General features: G+C 38.5%; 1 protein-coding gene and 2 long non-coding RNA genes across 3 annotated transcripts; all 3 read right to left on the bottom strand.

Annotated features, from left to right (window-relative positions):
• Positions 1-1280: 1280 nt before the first annotated feature.
• Positions 1281-6703, bottom strand: LOC139147731 (uncharacterized). Its single transcript, XR_011555788.1, has 3 exons — positions 6571-6703; positions 4855-4964; positions 1281-1922 (listed from the first exon to the last, which is right to left on the bottom strand). It is a non-coding gene; the product is annotated as an uncharacterized lncRNA (long non-coding RNA).
• Positions 6704-11198: 4495 nt separating this feature from the next.
• LOC139148704 (uncharacterized) lies at positions 11199-12039 on the bottom strand. The gene is made up of 2 exons (XR_011555976.1): positions 11947-12039; positions 11199-11735 (listed from the first exon to the last, which is right to left on the bottom strand). It is a non-coding gene; the product is annotated as an uncharacterized lncRNA (long non-coding RNA).
• A 5945-nt stretch (positions 12040-17984) lies between these two features.
• Positions 17985-24150, bottom strand: LOC139147730 (uncharacterized). Its single transcript, XM_070718898.1, has 3 exons — positions 23997-24150; positions 22469-22578; positions 17985-20253 (listed from the first exon to the last, which is right to left on the bottom strand). The coding sequence occupies exons 2-3, from the start codon at positions 22569-22571 to the stop codon at positions 19403-19405; spliced, it is 954 nt and encodes a 317-aa protein (XP_070574999.1). The 5' UTR covers positions 22572-22578; positions 23997-24150; the 3' UTR covers positions 17985-19402.
• Between the last annotated feature and the right edge of the window lie 1362 nt (positions 24151-25512).

Here is a 25512-nt window from a genome sequence, read left to right as displayed (position 1 = left end):
GTGACATGGTTTCAGTTTCAGTGCAACAAAAACTTGACCAGTGCATTTCTTACGATTGTAGAAGTTCAGCTGTGATGGAGAAAGGAATGAATTTGTGCAATCTTGGAAAGGTCGCAGATTTCTAAGACACATTGTCAATTTGTTTGGCAAGTTATCTTTTCCCAGCATTGTGTGCCAAATATTTCATGAGATCAATTGTATTGAGTACCATAGTGCTCCGAATTTCCAAGATCATACACAGTCAGGTATTCCCCTATCAGTATGCTATGTCCATTAGACCTTAAAGGTATACAGTCACCTGTAATCTAAATATGCCCATATATGGTCAAAGGGGCATTCCTTGATATTCAAAATGCCCATGTGAGGGCGCAGTTTTTAAAAAGTGGCGACCCACTTAAAAACTGTGGCAAAATTGGAACAGGTGACAGTATACCTTTAAACCACGACCAATGTACTTCCAATGTCTGTTCAAATTCAGTGCAATTTTCCTATGGTAGCCATATTACAAAAATCACGTAAAAAGTTGCAAATGAGCTACAAAGCAAACCATGACTTCTGAAGTCTAATCGAATTCGGCAATGTCAGTTTCACATGTAATAAATGGGCTAATTAGCAGAAAAACTCTGCGAATATGCAGATGAGTTTATAATCAATACTCCACACCTGCCAAACTTTTAGCATAACCATAAGCTTACCTCATGAGCTATGTTTTTTGGAACATTGATCGGATTCAGTGCCTTATTACAGATATTAAAATGTGCTGATATAAAGCACCATGCGTTACACACGGAACTCTCACCACAGTAATACCGCATACTAGTGTTTTTAAAAGTGCATCAAATTCCGTATAAAATCCTCCAAAGCTGTCTAAATTATGCAAGAAACAACCTTCAAGTTATCATACAGAATCTTTCTATGAACTTACCCCATACCAAATTACAATAACTTTGGCGGAAAACGTTTTGTAATTCACGGACACACGTGCAAGCATAAAGAGTAACACGAAAAGAGCCATATATCGGCCAAAATTCCGAGTTTTCAGATTTACTTGAATCCATGAAGAGAAGCGCGCCCTCTATGAGCTCCGTATTGCAGTAGCACTCTTGATACTACACTCTGGCCTGTGCATGCACCCATCTCAAGAAGTAGATTCGATCGCTCTCCCATTTCAGGTTGACAATTAAGGTTTCATGCATGAATCCATGTATGTTATGTACATGTGCATTCAGTTGCTCAATAATTTCCAGGGATAGCATTGCTTCATAGGTAAACCAATGTACATAACAACTAGAACGCTTTTTGTAAACCCTGTGATTTCCTGTTTTTGGAAGAGCTGACAGATAAGGTAGGAATATGTAATGAACGTGATTTTTTCCTACCTTATAAAAACTTAACTTTTGACACCAACTTCACTTCTGAAACGGTGATTTTATTTCTCTTTACACTGTAAAGTGCTCTATCGCAATTATATTAGACGCTCATTTCTTCGTACTGTGCTCCCATGTTTGATCGATAACATTTAAAATCTGTATTATCGTATACGTATCGAAAGAGTTTATAAAGCAAAACAGTTGTCCATTCATTCATTAGTTCATTCATTCATTCCTCCACCCATTCATTAGATCTGTGTTCATGTGGTATATTCAACACCATGTAATTTTGCCGTCACCACTATCGTCTCTTGGTCATCATCATCACCACCACCCCCGCAACTACAACTGTTCAGGCTATTGGACACTGGTTGAATGGCCAGTTGCATTACTTTTTAATGTTTCCACACACTCCCATGGGTAGCTCTGAGAATTTGGACACTGTGTACGTACAGCAGGAGTAGATCACGAGGAGCGTCCACTCCGATGGTGTGATATGTAAGGCGTACCTGTCGGAGTCCTTGCACGTAGCGTTATCGAACACGTGCGTTTCTGTCAAAGAAGTAGGAGACAACAGGGTAAACATTAAAAAGGAAGGAAGCTCTTTACTCCAATGTTTTCCTTTTAGGATGACCATTATATCTTGGGAGGCGGTCAAAATGGGAGAAATATCAACATGACAAAATTAATAAAAATTAGTTTTGCTCCCTTGCTGATTTTTGAAATAAATTCAAACATATTACAAGAAGGTCGGCCGAAGAAAGTGCAACTTTGAAGAACACTAATATATGTGCTGTGCAAAATATGACCAATAAAGAAAGAGTTTTTTTAATACAGAAGTGTATGTCTGCATCCTATTTGATTTAGGCATACTAGAGGTAGAATACAGCTAATACATTCGACCTCTCAATCTTTTACAATTTCTCACTTTGCAGCTCTTGGAGTAAGGAAAGTTTTCACAGTTGGTTTTCAGCAAATCGAAACTTTAATTTTCCCCATACAGTTAGCCATCTCTGGGATGGCGGCTGTTTTGAACATAAAACATTGGCGAGGAATGTTGGGACATCGGCGAGGAATGTTGGGTGACTTTACTTTAATAATTTAAACTATCAAGTAATAAAACAGTGACAAGACAGTGGTTAAGTTTCAATGGTTTACCCTAAGCCTGAGTACAGGAACACCCAGCCTTCTTTACGTCTTTCTATGATATGGTAAAATCTTAGTATTGCCACGCCTCTGTGACTGTCGAGTTTCGCCAGTAAAAATCACAACTTATCTTTAAATAGACAAGACCTTAAGTTGTACACTTTGATTCAGCATACAGAATATGGTCAGATATATGTTTCATGTACTCTATCGCAGAAATTAGGTTCGACCACCGACATTTCGTTTTGTTGCTATCAAAGATGCTTCTACAATCACCATAGCAACAACTGCAGTGGAAAACCAGAGTTAATGATATCAATCTTCAAGTTATTAACACGCGCAATTGTTAAGAAGGTTTGGTATATTTGATAATGCGTCACATATCAAGGTCAACAATATCATTAATTCAACATTAAGCTCTAGGATTCTATTATTAAACTTGAGACAGGCAGGCATGCAAACATGGCCAAAGAGAAAAGCTCTGATTTTGTACCAATGCACCGTCACATAGTTTTACGGTAAGCTAAATCACGATACCCTCTGTTTTGCAAAGTGTAAAAACAACTTTGCTGTATTTTATTCGCTTAATTAAGGTAGTATGCGTCTCGAAAGACGTAAACTTTTGCATAGACTTTCGGCAAGAAAAATCTAAACTATCTTGTTCTTTCAAAATGAAGAACAAAAAATCCGGGGTACCGTGCAAACTTTGGTACCATAAAAATTTACCTCATATACCGGTCGTTTGGAATTCAAAATGGCCGATATTCCTGTATTAACTCCATGAGGACAAATTAAATTTTAGGTTTTCACAAAAATAAGCCGAAAAAGTAGACTAAATGTATTGTAAACCTTTCAGAGTCCGAATATCGGTCCCCGGGATACATTTTACCTTAACAAATAAAAGTCATTGTATTTAAAATACCGTCTCATTTAGAGTCCTAGTGTACAATCTGTTTCTATAGATGTACTTTGTCGAAGTGTGGTAAGCTATTCGATAAGTAAATATAACAACAACAACAACAACAACAACAAATGAACAACAGTGCTATCAACACCACTGCTTCGGTCACCCAAGTTAGTGAATATTTCATTAAGAGAAGGTATGGTATAATGCCACAGTACTGTCCTGAAAATATAGTCGTATACTTAATTAGACAGTACGCAGTTTTATATTTCGATCATTTGTATAAATTGTTCATTTTCTGTTTAAGTTTCTTGTTTAAATCTTACCCATACATCTGGGCTTTTCGATTTGTATCAGGGCAGCATGTTGATTATACACGACTTTACGAGATCAAGCTTAAAAGTCAATTGTTAACGAAAGCTGCAACACATTTAAATAATTACAAGCTGTGTTGAGAGACTGAATATAGGAATTTCAACATGGATCCACAGTAGTGTAGATCGTGAAGGTCAGAACGTTCTATTTGATGGCAACATTTGGGGGGAATAGCGATAGCCGTACTGAAGGAAACGAAGCAATATAGAGACTTGTATTGGAGCAAAAGGGGCAATACATTGACTGTCGTATTTGAGGAAAGGGGGAATTCGGTGACTCTTGTATTGGATAAAACAGGGGAGTACTGACTGTTGTGTTGGAGCAAAATGGGGCAAAACACTGTTGAATATAAGGAAATGGAAGAAGTCAGTGACTGTTGTATTGAATAAAACGGGGCAATATAGTGACTGTTGTATAAAAAAGGGAAATATAGTGACTGTTGTATTGGATAAAACGGGGGAATACAACAGTATAGCCGTTGTATCGGAGAAAAGGGAAATATAGTGACTGTTGTATTGGATAAAACGGGGGAATACAACAGTATAGCCGTTGTATCGGAGGAAACGGGGCAATACATTGACTGTTGAATTGGAGCACAATGGGCAATATAGTGAGATATTTCCTTCACTTTATTCGCATTGAACGGTAAAACTTCAGACTGACGCAGCTGGCAATGATCTGAATGATGGTCCACAAGTAGGTATGTTTGCTTTGTATGCAGATTGACTTAAACCAGGCATTCCTATGTTTAACTATTAATATCACATGTGGTGTTCCGATGTCAGTGCCCGCTAGGTGTATGAACCTTGATATAAGATTGATGTAAGATATTAAGACAATTTTGGAGGAACGAGATACCTTCCAAACAACCCAAAATCAGTTAATAAATAAGCAAATATTGAGAACACCGACTTAACCCTATGAAGATAGCGGCGATTGCGACGTAAACGAAGGTCCATATGTATAAGGAGATATCAACGAAATCTTATAGGTTAGGAGTATTTACTTTCCCAATTATCGGATTAGTTTTACAAAAATAGAACACGGACGTAGACATACCTGGCTGAGGCATATTTATTGGCGCGCCCTCTATCCCGTTCGCGAGATACATGCCTACCAGTGCGCAGCAGAAGACAGCTATTGGTGACCAGGTTACCTGAAGTGCCATTCTGTGAACAAAAAATAAAATCACGATCAGGTGAATTACAGAGCATTCTAAACAAATTCGTAATCCAAACTTCAGTGCCAATGAGTATGATAACGTGTAATCTTTTCGAAAACTAGCCTGTTTATAGTGTTGGCCAATAAGATCGATTGATTAAGTAAAACGTCAAATAAGTGACATACAAAGCTAATAACTTTTTTCTATTGTGGTCCCCAGAAAAATAAGTTGGCGAAAGTCACAAGGAAAGTTGCCTAACACTTGTTTAAACAGTAAAAAAGTGGAGCATAAAGTGACACAAAAAGGAAAAGCCAACCAACGCCTGGCACTTTTCAAATGATCAGCAAAAGAGAATATTATCGGTTGTGGCTATTTGTTGGGATACGAATTTCGTATTTAATTAGACAGTCACACGAAGTCAACAATATAAGCGACAGTTTAATCTTCCGAAATTTCAACTATATTATGATGATACATGTTTTGCAAAAGTGAAAATTGATGGAAGGGGGTAGTGAATGGAATTAATTATTCTTCCGTCGAAGATCGAGGCCAGACACATTTGGAGAAGGTGCGAGTATTTTGTACTGCTCAGTCCCCATGCACTGGCAAGCGTAACCTTTAGAAAAGGAATCGATTAAATTCAATACAACAACTTTATGTTAAGGGAATAGCTGTGGCAGCTATAAGCGCGTTTTGTTGCCATCTTTATTGCAATCATTTGGCTGCTGTAGCATTGCCCTAGTGCAAATGATGTTCAAAAATAAGGCCGAATGAGCAATTTCATGGTGACAGGAGCCTATTAATTTGCATGAGTGCGTGAGGACTGCCCGACAGCTACAAGCGGCTGCTTAGCAGCGATATTGGAACATGTCACAAAACAAAATTAATGAACAGCCATAAATCAAAGTTTGTCGTCCATATACAATTTGAACAAAATGCTGTCGAGATTTGTACTGCTGATAACGCTGGACTCGAACATTGCACTAATTTGTCCTCAAGCAAATGTGCATGTGTATAGTTAACCAAATGGCACATTGGCACGCATTCGCGACATCGTGAATGCGTGTCAATTTGTCCTCAAGCAAATGCGTATGTGCATAGTTAAACAAAATGGCACATTGGCACGCATTCACGATGTCCATGGGGATGTTTTAAAGAAACTGGCTGGGATGGACAGTGCAGCTCCGGGTGTAATAGAGTCACCAAGACTGCAACATCGAAACGGATGGTGTTAGAAATAGCTTTTGCCCATGCTTGTTCGCAGCATTCAGTCAAAAAGAAATTCACGACTCAGTAAGATTGCAGATGCACGGAGAGCGGCACTACCGGATACAATAAAATCATCTTGCCCTTGTTCCGAGACTTTGGTAATCAGAGGAGTAGGAAACTATTCATTGGAAAGACAAGAAGAGTTTTCATAATGCCCAGCACAGTGTTATTGTGCCCAGCTGTTTTATACATCAACACATCCTTCATGATCACTCGGCAGAAAAAACAAACATGTTTTTCTGTGCAAAAATCTGGAATCAACCAGACTATAGAGGTTCTGAAGAAGATTCTAATATGTTGAAAAAAGATGCAGATCTTATTTTCTATAGAATTACTATACTTACTCAACGAAGTGGATCAACAGGACTGGATCTTGGACGGTTGAGTTGAATGAGAGCGCTATCAATAGTTCTGGTATGAAATCATACTGTCAAAATTTCATCATCCAGACGAGTCTAAAATCTCAGCCACAACCGTGGGATCGTAGTAAGTACACAAAATACAGTTTACAAATTTATTACCCCACTTTGATTTTTATCTCCCTGAAGCAGATCGAGACAGTTTAAACCAGACATGTCAAGGTTTGGGTCGAGATAGATGCTTAAGGTGAACAACCGTGTGGCCATCCTATTAATATCATGTGAATATGAGGTGATCGCTATGGGCTTTCTTTTGGTCTTTTACATTGAAGAATTCTGACGAAACCCTACATGAGACAATTACCAAAAATAGGCGACTAACCTTTTGGACTACATCGGAAGAGCTTTAATTTTGCATCGTTCTGCTAATCGTGCTCTTGTCGGAATAAGGATGGCATTGTTGACGAGGGTACCGGTGTACTGAAAAAGAATGCATTTCGTGTCTACCGTAGTAAAGATAACTTATGGTAGGCCTATATGTAGTTTTATCAGTGCGCATGTCCCAGAGGAAAATTTCGTTTTGTGAAAAGAATTAAGCTAAAGGTGTGAAATATCAACTTTGGTGTTTTCTAATTTTTAGGCACGCCTTCATCTTCTTAACTTCGTTGTTTTCATAATTTTTAGCCACGCCATCTTCTTAATTTCATTTTATACTTTAAGTGACTGCAACTAGATGCTAACCATGGCATACATGGTTACACATCGGTCCTCTACTATAATTCAATGTAGTGTACACCTCAAAATCGAAAGACATAATATTATGAACTTTTGCTCAAACATTCCGTAAAGAAACTTGAATCATTCCCTGTCGAAATAAAGAATGAAAGTCTATGGCTACAGTGTGAACAGAATTTGGTATTACAAAAACAAAAAGCTCAATATTTTGCGATACTTGAAATTAAAAACAAAATGGCCGCCATCCCTGTGCTACTTGTATGGGGAAAATTAATTTTTCAGTTTTCGCAATAATAAACTAGTTAAAAAACTTCAGTCACTCCATGAGCTTTAAAATGAGCCCACACAAGTGGTTGATCAAAAACCGTTTTGTAAAAGTTTGAAAATCAAAATGTCGATCCCCGAGACGCATTCTGCCTAAATACAATACTTTTTTTATCTTCCTACGCTATCAGCTTAGTACCGCTGGTCTTATTAATAATTTCTTCACACATCCTGATCCAATTAGTATTTATCACAAGTTTCATTGCCAGTTTGGTTTGGATGGTGGATTGTAAATATTTGATTTCTCCAGCGATTTCTGAGAAACCAAACCCCTTTAGGGTACCCCTATATGCAAAACCCTAATCTGATCTCTTCATGGTAAACAGTGACAGTCGCATCGTCAAAAATTGGTCTTCTACTGTCGCAAACAAAAATTGGAAGGGTATTTAAAGTTCAAAGAAGATGTTTTAATATCTTATTTCTTATAGCGTTTCAAAATACCTTTTCACCACTGCGTGACAAACAATGCAATAATTATATAGGCATCGATGTAACGTAGAAAGGTCCATCTGTCCGCAGTAACATTGCACACAGTAACTATAATGGCCGTGTTAACGAGCTGAAAATCACAGTTTTAACAAAATTATAGCAACAAAGCCTAACAAACTCATTATATGATAAATAACACACATGGATACTAAAATGATGGTTAATAGTTACTCTTGCCTGTACCTGTCTGTACTCTCCGTACAACATCTTATCTTAGAGCTTGTGTACATTAGCTTGAACATATCAATATTTACATAAAATTATTAACAGTAAAGTTGTGTACAGTCTGGGTCAGAGATAGCAGTAAAGTGGACGATTTCATCAGATTTTACCAGAAATGAGTATTTTGATAATAAAGGTATAAGGTATTCCTGCCTCCGAAATAGAAAAAAAGTTGAATGGAAATAAACTAACTTGTCAAGCGCCATTCTTCAATGACGATTTGAGTGTCGGCAAAGGCTGATCATTTTATCACTTGGATACAAACGTACGGTTTGCAGAGTCAAATTGCCTAGTTGAATAGCAATTGCCAGTATAACACGGGTCTTTGCTCTATAAGGGAAGAGTATTTAGCCCTGTCATGAAATGGCCGATACAGTTCAAGGGACTAAGTCGCTCTGTTTTCACTTTTTTGTAATATCATGAAAACATCATGGAATACTTGCATACAGTCACTCAGTGTACAAAATTTACCACGGTACACTACTGCAAAAGTGTCAACAATCACCTCTTTGCTGATTGAAAACAGAAATATTTCACGTGTGGCGTCTAGACAAAAAGTTTTTTTTCCTATTCCGACTTACTTTCTTATGACAAATACTAGTAAACACTGACACAACGAAAGGGAAAACTGCTGTCCTTATCTATATGAAAGGCACCGTCAATTAAAATTTCATTACAAAGCTTGCATAAGGTCTAAACTTTATGTAACATTGCATGTTCAGCCATCCATGGCGAAAGTTGTTCGCAGAACTTGACTTTTTTGGTACAGAACGTAAAATGTTTCACTGAATGTTTAAACTTTTCTGGTTGCAAGCAGAGTTTAGACTGTGCACAGTTGACCAGTATTTTAGCATATTCACACAAAATACTTTTCATTTCAATTCATGAAAAAGGCTAAAAGACTTTGTCACCTTACAGAAACGCTCTATAAGTAATTCCCCGGTGCAAACCTTTCCAAAATATCCTACCCCACCTTGCTGTACATAAATCAAAATGCGTAGTACAACCACAGGGAACCCAGAAATTTTTTTGTGGTCATTGTTTGTACTGTTGGTTAAGTTTATATTGTTGTCGACCGATCAAATTCAACGAAAGGTAACGTATTTTACGTGTCATTTCCTGTTACTTATTTTAATATGAAGGGTTCATATACAAAATCACACCACTTGAAATAAAATTTCGATATCAGTTTACAGGGCCAAACAAAACTCTAAAATTATATGGCCCCCTTGTTCTTTCCAATTTAGACTCAAACTTGCACACATAGTAGGGTGGTGGTAGTACATGTTTGTGATAAGCTGACATGTGACTCCCTTATGTGTTATGTCGACGTCAATGTTCTCTAGAACGCTTGAGAAAATCCTTCAAGAAGAGACACAAGTTATCTAGTAGTGATTTTGTGTGTCAGCTCGATTGAAGAAATACCACAACGAATTCCTTTAATCTCCGCATCGTAGCCAGCAATTAACGACGATATAGGGGCCAATTATTTCCCGTAAAATTCGCAATAGCAAAATTTAGTTGTCGTGTTTTGTGTTTGCTTGCAGCAACAGGTAGTTGACCAGGTACCTGAGCCAGACAGTACGATGAAGGTGTCATTGTGAAATCACGTGTCTACGTATTCGTTGATGGAGTTGATAAAACGCAAGGGTAACGCCCTGAGGTACGTTTGAATCTATCCTCAGGTGTCACACTGCTAGTGCGAGGGCTTCTAGCGCTCCTGCCCAGATCACTCAGTCATTCCCCAGACCTCCTTAGGCGTAAAACTCTGAAGAAGGAATCTGAGCGCACCGAGTCTTCAATAAATGAACGTCCCATCCATAAAGCTACAAATTATATTAACATACCAGACACTCCAATGTCAGTTTACGGAGACAGAGAAACAATCTGAAATGATTCGGCCCCTGTGTTATCGTATGGGTGGTAGGGTAGCACATATGCTTTGTGATTGAGTAGAACGCAATTCCCTCCTGTGTCACGTCGAAGTTAACCTTCGCTGGAACATACGAAAGGGTCCTTCATCAAGAGACAGAACATGTAATCATTTGGTTCATTTTTCTGCAAGTTGGTTCCTCGATGGAAGAAATGCCAGCACGGATTCCTTTCATCTTAGCATTTCGGTTACTTAGACGACGTATCAAAGATGCCATTAATTGCTTCTGAAATTCACAGAAGAGTTGTGTTTGCTTCTTCTGTTTGGTTTTTTTCAGTCAGTTACCAAGTTAAATACCTATACCAGACAGATGAAGCTTTTGGTGTCACTGTGAAAATCAAGTGTATATATATTCGTTGATTGAATTAGGCAGTTGGACAAGTTTAATACCTATACCAAACATCCGATGAAGGTGGCATTGTGAAAATCACATGTCAATGTATTCGTTGATGGAGTTGATAAAACACGGGGTAACGACCTGAGGTTATTCAATCTGTCCTCAGACATCAAACTTCTAGTGCGAGCGCACTTAGCTCTTCCTGCCCAGATCAGCCCGCCACCAGACAACCTTGCCCGTAGAACTCTACAGAATGATTCTAATGCACAGGGTATTTTGTGAATTTGTTAACAACTTTATGCAGGGCTACATACACACCGAAATGTAAAGACTTTACACAAATCGACCAGAGTTGAATCCCAATCTCGAATTACGTGATGTCGTGCTGAAGTTGACCTCACTTTTCGCATCATGCGTTGTCTGTATACCTTTAACCCAACATTACTCCCGTACTTCTGTGCTACTCTTGCTTTCTCTCCTGAAGCTGGCCCTCTCGTTTCTTTAAGAATCGGCCCTATACCGATGCAAGTTTCTAGCATAGTGAAGACGTCAAAATGAACAGCGCCATAGACATTTTCGAGGTATCAAAAAGTAGCGAAACTTTATTACATTTTTGAAAATAGACTATTCAATTACCAAAAGTTCTTTTTTATATACACATATTTTGCCCCAAGTAACGATTAAGACTCGATTTCAAAGCTGGAAATTCAACTTCTAATTTTCTTATCTTCGTTACAAGTATATGAAGTTGTTAAAAACCACTTGTTCATACTTCTCATACATATAACTTATCACGCATGCGCTTGGACACTCATAACGACATCAAGGAGAGCGGCCTGGCCGCGGTAGACGATTGTTAGACAGGTATATAACGATATGGTTCAAGTTCGTGGCAATTCCTCGTCGGCAGTGGTAGCATTCAAAGCGTTGTTGAACATTCGCCCCGTCGATAGCGATGAAGCTAAATAAGTGAGTTCGAAATGGCGCCGCCGAAACAAGAGAAGACCAGCACAAAGGTCCAGTCTGCCGGTGTGACGAGTAAGTTGATCGTTGATGGATCGGAAGCAGTACAACTCGTGTTGTTGTTGCTCATGCACGTGTCGGTGATATCTGTCCGAAAAAAAGAACAAAGAAAAATCAAATAGTTTGAATATTGAGTGATAAGTGTAAGCAAGACAACTCATCATTTTAAGATGTTGATTTACCTGTAATCACATTCAAACTGTTGTTCTGGGCAGGATGAAGAGAAATGTCTTTATTTGTCACGATCATTTCACTTTTGTGAAGATGACTACAGTCGGGACCACCAATATGTACTTACCTGGCTCAGGTATAATTATCGGAGCGCTGATCACCATATTCATCAAAATTGCCAGTGTAATACAGACAACAATCGTCAGTCTTCTCAGTGACGCCATTACGTCTGAAATACGAATGTTTTAGATTAGCGTCCACACAAAAATTATTTTGGAGTGACCATACTGACTGGATAAAAAATCCACCGACAAACTTCATAGCAACAGCCCTTCATTGCAAATTGTTTTGCATATCGGCCTATATATATAGCGCTTATTGGAGTTTATCAAGTGGCTGATTAACAACCACAGATATAAAGAAATTCGTACCTTACCCGACAAACATTGTGCCAGCGTGGGTTAACAATCAAATAAATTGCCTGTAGATATGATAATAGCCCCCTTCTATAGTCCTAAACTTAAATTGTACCTTACCCGACAAACATTGTGCCAGCGTGGGTTAACAATCAAATAAATTGCCTGTAGATATGATAATAGCCCCCTTCTATAGTCCTAAACTTAAATTGTAAACATTTTCTTCATTCAACTATTTTACATTTTACGTGTTATGATACTTCGTACAAGACAAGAAAATTTCAAAGTGAGACATTTTAGTCTATAATCTTTATAAATTGATCTCAGCCTGGTGAACGCTATTCGGCTGAATTTGAAGTAGTAGAGAGAAAGACCTCATTTAGATGTACTAAATTTTGTCAATATCAAACTTTTTTATCAAATGTCAACAGACTTGGACCTCAGAAAACTAGACATGTCAAGGTTATGGTTGGGTTCCCCGCACCCTAAAAACACAATTCACTGAACTGAGGTGAACCAACCACAATATAAGTTCAGAGGCGTGAAAGCTACTAAGTCTTATTTATGCCTCAAAAGCGAGTTGTATAAACCAAAGTACCAAATTTACGTAAACCAAGTGTATTGGGCAACAAATACACGACAAACAATGAAAAGTTGTCGAAAGATTGGAATTAATCTTTGAGATTCTCGTATACGGTCGGTGCGACTTCTCGTTCCCACTAAAACTTCGCTTTACTCCGTTTTGTAGTTGTATCTTTGGTTTACATATCTTTTTGACGTTATTTGTTCAGATCCCCAATTATTAATTAATTCTGTAAACGTTGTTTTATAGACATCCTATATGAATCTTTCATATTCACAGAAACGTGTTCATAATTGCATCATTCTGCCAGTTATGGTATCTGTAGCTATGTGCATTGCAAGTACGGGTTTATAGTGGCCATTTTTTTCTTGCAGCAAACGCAAATCTATAAATTTAGGCTTACTATGGGTGAAATGGCGGTATTCTTACATGAGTTAACAAGTAGAACGAAGTACTAAGTCGCACGCCATGGTTTTTACGAATAAATCTATAATCTTGCACAACGACAAATTCGAACGACCATTTTGTCCGTCAAACGTTCGTAAAGTAGCAATAGTCCATCATGTGACGCCCAACGTTTTAACCCCACAAGTTTTAGTCTAAAAATCCTAAAGCGATGGACGATTTCCAGATGTCTTGCCGGAAAAACTTAGAGGTATCAAAGCGATATTTTCAGTTGGGCACATCGCCAAGAAACACAGTCACGTCGTTTTGAAGCCCGCACACAGAAATCCGGTTCTTCTCATATTTTTGTTTAAAAATAAAGCCTTATTCTGATCAAAAATATGAAACAAGGAGAGTGCAGATAGAACACTTTCAAATCTTTCAAGCCATAAGCTGGTCTAAACCAAAATGTACACAAGTTGTGTCATGCTGTCGACGAGAATCTCTCTCACCGGTGAAATTTTACGTTCAATGGATTTGCAGTACCGGCAGTTTCTACGTCCATTGGCTTACCTTGTAAAGGTTTGTCTTGCTCGCTTCCCTGATCTGCCTACGCCCACTGGCCTGTCGACGATTTTAGGAGCTCGCGATGGATGTGCTGTGAACTGGAAGCCAGAGTGTACTGTCGTGAGACCAGTTAGTACCTGCGTTTTTAAATGGTTTGGGTAGCCAATTTGTTTGCATTTATGTTTGACTTGTGATTTTGTAAATCTCTCTTCAAGGGTAGCCAACCCCGCGAATCCAGACACAACAAGGTTGATGGCGTACAGGATAGCAACGGAAGTACGAGATCACTGACGCTGTGATGGAGCATCTACTCAATCTGGAACGATCGAGTGACATCGCTTGATGTTGTCTTGATCGCACTGATAACGACCCTATTTACCTTGTTCGTGGTTTTCGATAACCCATCCTTTGTAATAATAATTGCGTAAAAGTTATGCACACCATATACTCGATACGACTGGTTTAGTCACGAAATTTTTTGAAAAGTGGCGACACGACGGTTTTTAATTTCAAGGGAGGATTCGAATATCGTTCTTCTTTGATTGATATGCAGGTCATGGATGTTGTTACTATGTTAGCGTAATTGGGCCGTATCGTTTATCCTTTCAAGAGTGGCTAATCTTGCAAATCCAGACACAATTTTTTTCCTGAAATAAAACAAAGTATAATAAATCATATTTCCAAATGCTTTGTAAAAGTTTTGATTGAAATTTCCATAGATGAACAACAAAGGCTTCTGTAGTTCTTCTACAGTTGAATCAGACAACTCATTGCATCCCGACTCCAGTACCAACTCCATCTAACGCTACGAATCAGCAAGGGTCCTTAAAAATTAACTGTGTTAAGATAGAGTGTGTCTCCTTATCGACTCGAAATTTTGTACTTTTCTTTTCAGCTCTGCTGCTTGTATGAACTCATTTTGAATCATGTTGAGTGAAATCGTAAATTTAATTTTGGGTGGGGTGGGGGCGCTCAGTCCCCATTGGGTACATGTGTACCCCGCACAGTCCAAACCATAAACCACAACCCTACACTTTTATGTGAAATGGTGGGAATCAAAAGTCCATATTTTAGCCAAATGCTAACGTAAAAAGTTGATTTTTTCCATGTTGATTTTTTCCACAAAATGATAGGTCAAAAGTGCTTATTTGGTGGCAAAATTGTGCTGGTGTCATAAAGAGGGGTCAAAAGTTTCTATTTTATCAACATGTCCGTAGTCAATGTTCTACACAAGGCGAAAGGAGGCGGAATGTTCAAAACAGTGGTACATGAATATACCTCGTTAGTTGTGGTAAAGGTATATGTTTAGCATGAATAATTTCTGTAGGTGAATTCGAGTGGAACACATTATTGTGCGAATCGGAGAAGTAGGCCTTCGAAACTCCTGATGGGAAATGAAATATTAAAATGAACTTTTAAATTACACATTGATTTATCTGTGCATCCGGTCCAATCTCACACAAATACCAAACGTCCTAGCGAGGTTCAAGTTCAGGTTGTTGTAAATGGACGGAATTGCCTTTTATGGACATAATGACAATCAAGGTGTGGGCATAATTTGCTTTCGTGCGATTCGTGTACACAATCGGAAAACAGAGTAAAACACCCTCGTAAGATGTCGCTAGAGATCTGTGGACGATTATTTTGAGGCAGTCACTCTCAAATCGTCTTGATATTTTCATTTTTTCTGCTTGTCAAATCACCGAGAGGGCATTAAATCATGTTTGGGCATAGTTGTTTATTTTTTGTTTAATCAGGTCGTTGAATGTAATCAAAGAGTGATTGAAGGAACATACTCTCACCCCCTTTGACTGACCGGACAGAACCGGAAAATGCCAACTGTACAATTCGTTTACCGACCAAATTTGTTTTAATAAGCGAACACAGGCTCTCACAAGCTGTAACCCCAGAGTACGAATAGCGAGGTTAATTCGGCATTTTACACGAATTATGAACACAATTTTATCTATGTTTCGTTGTCAGAAGGTATTTCCTGAAAGTTGACTTCGACACATGTAGTGTCCCCCATGCGGTTGATCCGCGGGACGGCTGTTTTAAAGGGGTGGTGGCTGTAAATTTTGACCGTTTATGTTTTGTATGTCATGGTAAGTTCCCCCCACAAATTCGTTGAAACACGTAATGTTTAACTTGTCAACTCAGATTCTACATGTGTAACATGCACTTACATTTAAATTCTAGTCATGACCAGAATTAACTTGTGAACGATAGCGATGCAATCATCACATATACAGACTGAGTTGACCAGCTAAAGACTGTGTTCTAAGCATCTCAATATGCTTCGGGGAGTAGAACAAGAAACTGTAGTTGACATCAAAAACAAAAAAATATGAAAATTTCATCAAAAGTTTAACAGCTACTGCCCATTCAAAACCCAATTAGTTTTCTCTGTACAAACAGCTCTGGCATTGTACTCGTTGGACGCTGTCTGATATGCTAAACTATTAGCAGGGACATTATTCGGAGTCACTCCCGGTTTTTGACCTACCTGTGGAAGAATCGGGAGCTGAAGCCGTCATGTTAGTGACGTCACGCTATTGTTTATGAGGACGCGAATTTATTTGTATGTTGACATTGTCTATGATTGTCCAAAGCCGTCATGAAGTTGTCCACGTTTCTGGTTTGTATTGACCTTGCAGTTCGAGAGGCTATCAAGCGATAGCATATTGGCCATGATATTTGCACTTAAAAGTCTGGCATCACGTCCTTAGTGATAGAATTCTGATCCAATTCCATCTTAAATATTAAAAAAACTTTGTCATTTCATTTTATGTGATTTTTCGCTCCAAATTTCCTCGTCGCATTCGCTTGACGTTGTCAAGTTCAGAGAGATTAAGTCCTGCACATGAATAATTTTGAACGGCCAAAATATCGCACTGCGGTAAATGCGCCGAGTACATGTATAAAAAGATGATTTTCAAAATTGAAAAGAATATTTTAAAAAGTACCCCTTGCTGAGTTCAAGGAATTTCCTACATGAATATTGTCTCGTGTATACATATAAAGAAGCAAGGGATTACCTCTGAAGTCAACGTTAACCTTGAAGTCTGTGACGTTTGTGATTGCTGAGGGCGTAATCATTTACCCTTATGTGGGAGTGGCAGATTCGACCTCCCCTGAACTTAATAAAGGGCAAACAAGCACAAGAGTGAACCTGCTAAGCGTGTAGAATTGTCGACTTCATATTCTCAGTTTCTACACCTTGTATATTTCATATGTCCACTGCAACACTGTACACTGTCTAAACCCCAAAAAATGATTCACAGATTTTGATTGAGTCAACAGCCCATGGAAATCTAGGGTCCGTATACGGAAAGCGTCACAAGACAGTTTCATCATTATCTTAGGGCCTCGTTAGTTGGACAGCTTTGGCTTGGTGGACATAGAAAACTATTGGAACTAATTTTGATAATTTGATGGTGAAGTAATGTCGATTTAATCTGCAAATGTAACCTCATCTACTTGTCTTTTTCAGTTACACACTTGTTTTTTATGAGTAATACTGCAACATTCAGCTATAGGGAACACTTTTGAGAAATTTGAACAATATGAAGATCCGATTATCCGAAATTAGTTCCAATCGTATTCATAGGTAGTTAACTTTTTTCAGAACCTGTGAACCGATCACTCCCAGGCCTATAGGATGATGCCAACAGTGAACTCAAAAGGTTGTGATTATTGAAGTGATAAATCACCCTTCCGCAAACATGACATACCGCATTTTAAATCAAAATCGAAATGCATGTTTGAATAATTGGACAATGCAGTTTGAGAAAAAAAGCGTTTTTCGCTTGCCTTGCCTTGCGATAATGAATATTTCATTGCTTTAGACGTCCGCTGTTACCGCATTGCTTTAACAAACACTGGTCGTTACTGGTGGGATTCACTACAGTCAGTCAACTTTCATATATATATATATATATATATATATATATATATATATATATATATATATATATATATATATATATATATATATATATATATATATATATATATATATATATATATATATATATATATCAAATATATGTAAACATCTCTCTCTCTCTCTCTCTCTCTCTCTCTCTCCCTCTCTCTCTCTCTCTCTCTCTCTTCTCCACTTACATCCATCCATATAGCCATATGCAGGTTTGGTGGTGTACCTTAGACAAGAAAACACCATAGCAATGGAGTAAATATATCATGGATACGACATTAACATTAATAAGTACAAAACTTTTGCTTTTATTTTCATTGATTGTGTATGGGAAAAAAGGCAAGTTGTATGTCACTGGTTCACGTCTTTCCGGCTGTGTGAGTTTGTTCGCTGACAAATCTTCGGTTTGTTCATATATAGGAAACAGAATTTGAAACCAGAAAGGGTTTCTAATGGAGAGGGTAATTCACAAGTGTTCTCTGTCTTGTCAAAGAAGTTAGAAATTCTACTATTTGTCCAATTCAAGAATCAGTAATTTATACATCGGAAGCGGGTATCACTCTTGTTCACGGCATGGTCGCATCAATCAATCTTTCAAGTCTTGCCGAAATAGGACTTCAAACTAAATACTGAAGATGTCAGAGTAACAATTTATCAAGTTCCATCGAACTTAAGCAGATATTTCCTGTCTGAAATATAACACTGGTATACTGCATATGGCACTGTACTTAGTGACACCAAGCTGCACTTTCTGGGACTGTAATTTGGTCCTCCGGTCTCTCTCCTGTAGCTCACTGCTCTACTTCGTGACGTAGATGTCGGTATCAGAGGTCGCCTTGCCTGTCTGCCCAGACAACCTTACTAAGGAAACTCAAGGTTACTTTAAGATTAGGAAGGACACGTACAAGATATCTACACTATTGATAGTGGAACAAGAATCATTTGAAACATGTATATTACCCATTCTATTCTATATACACACTAAGTTTTGCTTCAATGGTATACTGCTGATCGTCTTTGTAAAATTATTAATTAATTGAGTAATCAAATCGACAAGTGACCAACGTTTCTGGTGTTGGACGGGGATGAATGGACTATATAATGATTTCCAAGTCTAAGCGAAAAAACTTTCAAGATTCTTGCGAAAAGTAGTAAGTACACCAAAAATTGAAATCTCTAAACTTTTGCTCATAGTTTGCTGAAGGAAAACTCATAGTTTTCTAAAACTTCCATAATGAGGTTCTAAAATAAGAATTCACCATAACGTTTTTGGATCAGAGTAGAAATTCACCTCAAACATGCCGATATTTGAAATCAAAATGACCATTATTGTTTGTATCATAGACAGTAGAGAAACTACTGTTTATGTTTGTATTAACTCTATTGGAAAAATTAAATTCCCCATTTTTAACAAAGAAAGGTTTCCACCACATGGTACAAAAAGACAAGGAAACGGTTACTTTGGAATTCTTTGAATCCGAGAATCGGTCATTAATGAACATTCCAGGTTAATCGGTATTTCAGAATGCATCTCTGCCATCGTATTTTAATGTAACAGTTGTATAAAATGTTGATACTGTTCTGTAAAATCTTATTCATTTATATTATGGGTGTTATCTTTTATCATCTGTGGTTCGTCTTACGTACATAAATAAAATTTGAATTTCCATTTTATGACAAAATGCTGTACTTTTGGCTAGGCAACTATGTTCTGTTTACTTTCGGATTTGTAGGCCTCCATGCCAAGCAATTCTGGGGACGTTTTGGCGGACAATAAGGGTTGATTACAGACTCTCCAGATGAAAAGTATAAATCGGAATACAAAAATGCATGACGCAACTATGACCAGAACGAGACTGAAAATACACGTCGTGTTGTCCAGATTCCAGTTCAAGTCGAGAATGCCGGAAAGCGCCCAGATAATTGTTGGCCAAATCGTCAAGGTGTAGCGGGTCCATCGGTCTAGGACGAACGTCTCCAAAGTGAACCAGATCACCACTTCTAAGGAAAGAATGGATAGGCAGATGGTGCCGGCCAACTCTTGGTCCAGGTCAGCCCAATAGACGAGCAGGATCCCCGTGTTCAGGAGCGTGGCCACCGTGCACCAAGTTGCGTACACGCTCACACCGTTGTGAACGAGGAGGCGAAGGCTCCAGACGTCGAACGGCTGCTTGGCAGTCATTTCGGACAAGTGGTTCCACAGATTCTTGTGTGCGATGATGAGGGCGAAGTAGTTGGTCAGGGAGACGGCCACCAAGACGATGAACGAGTACGTCATGAGTTCGCGGTCCCAGAGGACCAGCCAAGCGGTGTTCAGACCGAGATTAAGCATGAACCAGATGTAGAACATCGGCGTCAGGACCCGGGGTCGCACGTAAACGTAGTCTGTGCTGTTCTTCCTGCAGATTGTTGTCAGGCAGTAGATGACTACCAGCGTCATCCAGCAGTAGATAATACCCCATATGGTGAAAGTCCAGTTGGCTGGAGTTATGTTCAAGATGTACTTGTCCGAGATGTCGCCGGTTGAGTTGCGGAATATTTTCAAATCTAGAGAAATGAGAAAGAATGAAAGGAAGTGGTACATAGAAATGAAAGAGCGTGTGTGTGGGGAGTGAGATCTTGAAACGTAGAGTTCAAAACTCACATGCGCAACAGCTGCTGAACAATAATGCTCCAATATAGACGTCATTGCATCTATATTACCACAGTCACTCGTGAGCTATTCAGCTCTGAGACTATTCGCCCCATAGACAAGTGTAGGGTTTTTTCTCGCTTATGTACACTCGTCTATGGGGCGAATAGTCCCAGAGCTGAATAGCTCACGAGTGACTGTGATATTACCAAAAGATATATTTGTAATGGTTACATATCTTATCATATTTTGCAAGCTGTTTCTGAATGCAACTCTACAATATCATTGGCGTATCTGTGCTGAAATGGTAGATTTAATAGTGGCAGCAAAGCTGTTCGCAAAACCATGCTTGTTGTAGGTAGAGAAATTTCTCGGTTATTAATAAGTAGATTGGCAGGCAACATGATTGTTTTAGAGGATTTGTTTTGAGCGGGCAACAGCTGATACTGTGTCATTAATTCATTAGAGTGTGGATATCTGGAAAATCGCATCATATTTCAAGTCGACATAGTGAGGAGCTTTTGTAGCGGAGAGGGGGGAGTGGGGAGGTGGTGAATAGGGACGGCTTTAGCCAGAGAGTGGCGAGATGGGGAACTGGGGAGGGGGGGGGGGGCATTTTGCTGATATTAGCGGGAAATTAGTCGCGGACAGCATTCCCTCTCCCTACCAAAGTTTGAGTTTGATCAAAGCTATGTAGGGATTGAATATGGATATGTCAAAACGCTTGTTGTCGCAATTTATATAACCTTTGAATGCCACCTAAACAGAAGCATGACTTCACGTTTCAGCTGTTTACTTTCATGAAATTTCAACTTTCGATGACCTTGATAAAATGAAACAACGAAGAGGCGAATGACCCAACGATCTGTGGCAATGGAAGTAACCATGGAAACGGACTGGCACTACTGAAAAACTACTTAAGATTTGGTTCTTGCAGGTTTGATGAATCTGAAGCTTAATTTTGAATTATTAAATAAAATGATAGACCCCGGAGCGGAACTCTAGCTCCAGGTCAATGATAGAATTTAACATCATATTGTCATGGTATCTAATTTATACTGAGATATGGTAAGACGTTGAGTATTGTGCATCTTGGTATAAACTGAGTAACACGTCCATCAATGATCTTGGACTCTGACCTGTGGCATCCCTTATTTATAGTGGGATCATATGATCTAAACTCTGAAACAATATCATGGTGAACTTGTGGAAATGTCGAAGAGTATTAACCACCGCTTGAACAGAAAATTGTCGACGTCTGGCGAAAATTGATCCCGCGGATATTTTGAAGTCTATTCTATGGAAACTCTTATATTGACTTCATGCGTCAATTGAAATATACCCAGTGCAGAATTGGTTCATGTGTGGACAAAGTTCATATCAGAAGGGTCGTTACAAGAGTTCATGACTAGAAGCAGTCAGACAGTAAATATCACGGTCATATGTCTGGGTTCTGCATGCTGACCTTGTTGCACCTGTCATATATTCTATCATGGACACTCATTGAGTGTCTACGATTCTAGCTACTCTTGCCCTGTGAAAAGTTATAATTTATTCGCGAAATAAAACTCTGACATGACAGCAAATATGTCTACCACTAACACGAAGCATCATGCCTTCATAACTGTTAATAAGTGCAGCAAACGAAAATGTAAGAAGACATGATTGACTGAACGAATCTCTAAACAGAAACAGAGAACTGAACGAAACAGAGAGTGTGAAAAGAGAAAAATACTGTAATATATTTGTATAAATGAGTTCAAGGCGTATATTTTTCCTTCGGATCTCATCTGGCTTGAAAAGTTAAGCCATAAAATCATCTGATTCGTTTTTTTTTTATTATGAATAAAATTTGGATAGTTGACAATGACATGTCCACCGTCACGTGCGACTCCACCGAAACCTTCACGATTCGAGTGCGCCACCAACGGCGCAGTTGTCAGACGCTCACCTGTTGCACGAGAATGTCATGCATGAGCGGCGGCTATTAATCGGTAGCTGTGGAAGGGTTGTCTTGAAAAAATTTCTGACGGGAACCGCCCTTCGAGTTCTTAGTTATTATTTTGTTTTAATTTTGTCAACATTGCAACTGATCTTTCATATCTCACCCAAGCTATCTAAAATACTTACTCAAATCAGGAATGTTGGCTAAGGCGTTGATTACCAGCGTTGCTAAGTACACCAAAACAAACAGGATAATAATTAACATTAACCAAACTTTGTGCTTCGCCATTTTGTTCCTGCAAGATAAAACACAGCAATAATACTGATTTTAGTTACAAAGAAAAACCTCCGGTATGAATGAACGTGGACGACAGAGATTTCGCCCCTAAATAATGCCAAATATTCTTGAGCGTGAAAGCGTATTCATCTCTGCTGCGTCACCCGCTTTGATTAATCAGATTGGTGGAGTTGAAATGAGTTGAAACTGACATCATATTACATGTATATGTTTTAAAATCAAGGTTTGGTCATTGCTAGTCGTGAACGCCCTCTACGTTTACCATGCCACTATCAGAGTGAATAGGACTAGAAGCACTGGTCATGTGCAAAATATGTTGACGCCGCGCGCCATGGTCTCTTCTGCAATCGTTGCACAACCACGGGACCTCAGGGTGAAGCTACATGAAATCGACGGGTGTTACAGTCTTATGAAAAGTGGGCGTTCGTGATCGATCGTTGCATATCAGATTTCCCTATAGGGCTAACGCCGCCAGTTTTACAAGACGTGCATCTAATCTGCGAAGCTGTTGAAGATGCATTGCAAAGTCGACGACTCATTGACTGCAACGATGACGATGCAATTTTATCATTTATGAATTTGACAGGATGAGACTTTCCATAAGCAAATTTTTAAACCCATGAAGAAGAAAAGATCAGATCAACATGTCAATTTTTCGTTGATTTTATTTCACGTCGATTATTTTACATGTGATCAAAAACGCACCTCTGTAATGTATTGGCACTGAAGAATATACAATCAGTAAAGTTATGTAACTTCATTGCATTTTTTTTTGTTCATAGGTTTATCAGAACCCCTTATAAAATATGGCGGTCACTGTGTTAGTTTGGCTGAAGTAATTGAATTCTTTGTTTCGCATCCCTGCCGGCGTAGGTATTTTTTGGAGATTTTCATGAAAAAACTAGCGTGAATTTGATTTGCTTTCCTGCCTGCAAATCTTTGTTTATAAATTTCGTAAAATGTATGTAAAAAAATTTTATTACTCTTAAAATAACGAACCAGTGAATTTAACAGGTAAACTTAAAAACAATTATTTCACCAGAGGTCTTCCTGTGGACGCAAACATTTCATGAAGTTGGTATCAAAATTAAGCGAGGCAACAGTTACAATATTAACAATAGAACTATTGACTGAGCTATACGCAACATCTTATGATCGAGACATGATAATCTCGGAAATGCGTTTTATAGCAATTCTCATCTTGAAGTGAAGCTACGCGAAGAGCCAAATCCACTTAAAAATGTTCATTGTTCATGTTTTTGCGAGAAAGTTGACATCAGTTTGAAATTTATCGACAAAATTTATCCCCAGATCACATGAGTAGGCCTAAACCTACTATTGTTCAAAAAACACCAATGATTACAGTCGTCAAGTCGCTGTAACTGTGGCATGGTGCACCTTTTGTTCTTTACATACCTGTACAGTTCAAGCTCCGACTCCTCGGCGTGGCGGTCTCTGCAGAGCGACGAATCCGTATGGCTAGGGCTTGTCTGAGACGGCGAAATCTTGCGTTTCTCACGTTTCGTTGAATGTGACCACACTGGATTACGCCTTTATCTCGTTAACCGTTAACATGTTTATATCTCAGGTGAATTCAATATTGCACAAATCTCAAGTTCAGATTGCACACAGCAAATGGATTGCGTAGTTTTACGTAATTATCACACATTTTTCCCACTCTAAGCCGTTGTCCGGCAGGGCACTTCTGATAGTGTAAATTAAACGTGTCTTCGCCTTTGCGCCCTCGCCATTGTCTTTCTCTCAGTATCAAATCAAAATACACAAGTGTTTTATAAAAGTATTTGTTCTTGCTGAAATCAATATATTAAGCGCTAGAAAGGTAATAGGGAAATATAAATTATGGAACAGGTGTATCATATCAATTAGAATAATGTTTCACATTTGCATCGTACACCTCGACGCGTACACCAACTCAGAGTAAGTTTAACCCAGAGCTCAGTCGAATGATGTCAGAGCGTTATTGATATTTGTCCATTTTTACAAGATTTTCGGATAACACGCGCACGATGAAAAATTAAACCAGAAACCACTAATTATTGATATCATGATAAGGTGGGAATCTTTAAAATCGCATATCAAGTCCTCGGGTGAAATTCAAAACATTTTTGTTCAGCAGTAGACGATGATGGCGCACGCACTCACTGAACAGTTGTCCTATCAACTGTCGAACAATCTGACACGTGCATGTGCTTGAAAGTGATAAAAACTACGGGCATGGTGATTCCCATAATCAAAAACAAACAAGCAAAAGAACAAAGATCACGATACTATTTATCAGTGTTTCACAATATCAGGAGTCAACATGCGAGGGCACAGTTACTTGTTAGCTGCGTACCAACATGTGTATATATGCACGTCTATGGGGCGCGTAGGCCTGGTCATGTCAATCAAGATATATATCACTAATTAGGAAAGTTCATTAAATATGCAAATTAGACATTGGCTGACGTTAAAATGTTTAATGACTTTCAGTAATGTTAAATCATAGTATCTTCAATATACATACCAAGTTCTGTCAATTTTGATTGCGTCAATTCAGATACTTATCCCTAATTAGGAAAATCATTAAACATGCAATTTAGAAATTGGCCGAAGAAATTAATGCTTGATGACTTTCAATAATGTTGTATCATAGTATTTTACATGTACGTAGCAAGTTTCGTCAAATTTGGTCAAGTCAATCAAGATATATGACCCTAATTAGGAAAGTTAATTAAATATGCAAATTGGGCATTAAGGAAGGAATTGGGCATTAAAGAAGGAAAAAATGCTTAATGACTTTCAGTAATGCTGATCATAGTATCTTCAATATACATACCAAGTTCCGTCAATTTTAATTGAGTCAATTTACCCTTATCAGTAGGAAAGCTCATCTGATATGCAAATTGGCAATAAACCTTTATGTTGGATC

This window comes from Ptychodera flava, chromosome 13 (assembly GCF_041260155.1).
Source record: "Ptychodera flava strain L36383 chromosome 13, AS_Pfla_20210202, whole genome shotgun sequence".
Classification (NCBI taxonomy): Eukaryota; Metazoa; Hemichordata; class Enteropneusta; family Ptychoderidae; genus Ptychodera; species Ptychodera flava.
The sequence above is the reverse complement of the archived record's forward strand: the minus strand, read 5'-3'. Positions and strand labels throughout refer to the sequence as shown.

Coding starts and splice junctions, on each gene's coding strand:
- LOC139147730 (XM_070718898.1), bottom strand. CDS start 22,571: ATGGCGAAGCACAAAGTTTGGTTAATGTTAATTATTATCCTGTTTGTT. Junction 20,254..22,468: donor AGCCAACATTCCTGATTTGA/GTAAGTATTTTA, acceptor TCATTTCTCTAG/ATTTGAAAATATTCCGCAAC.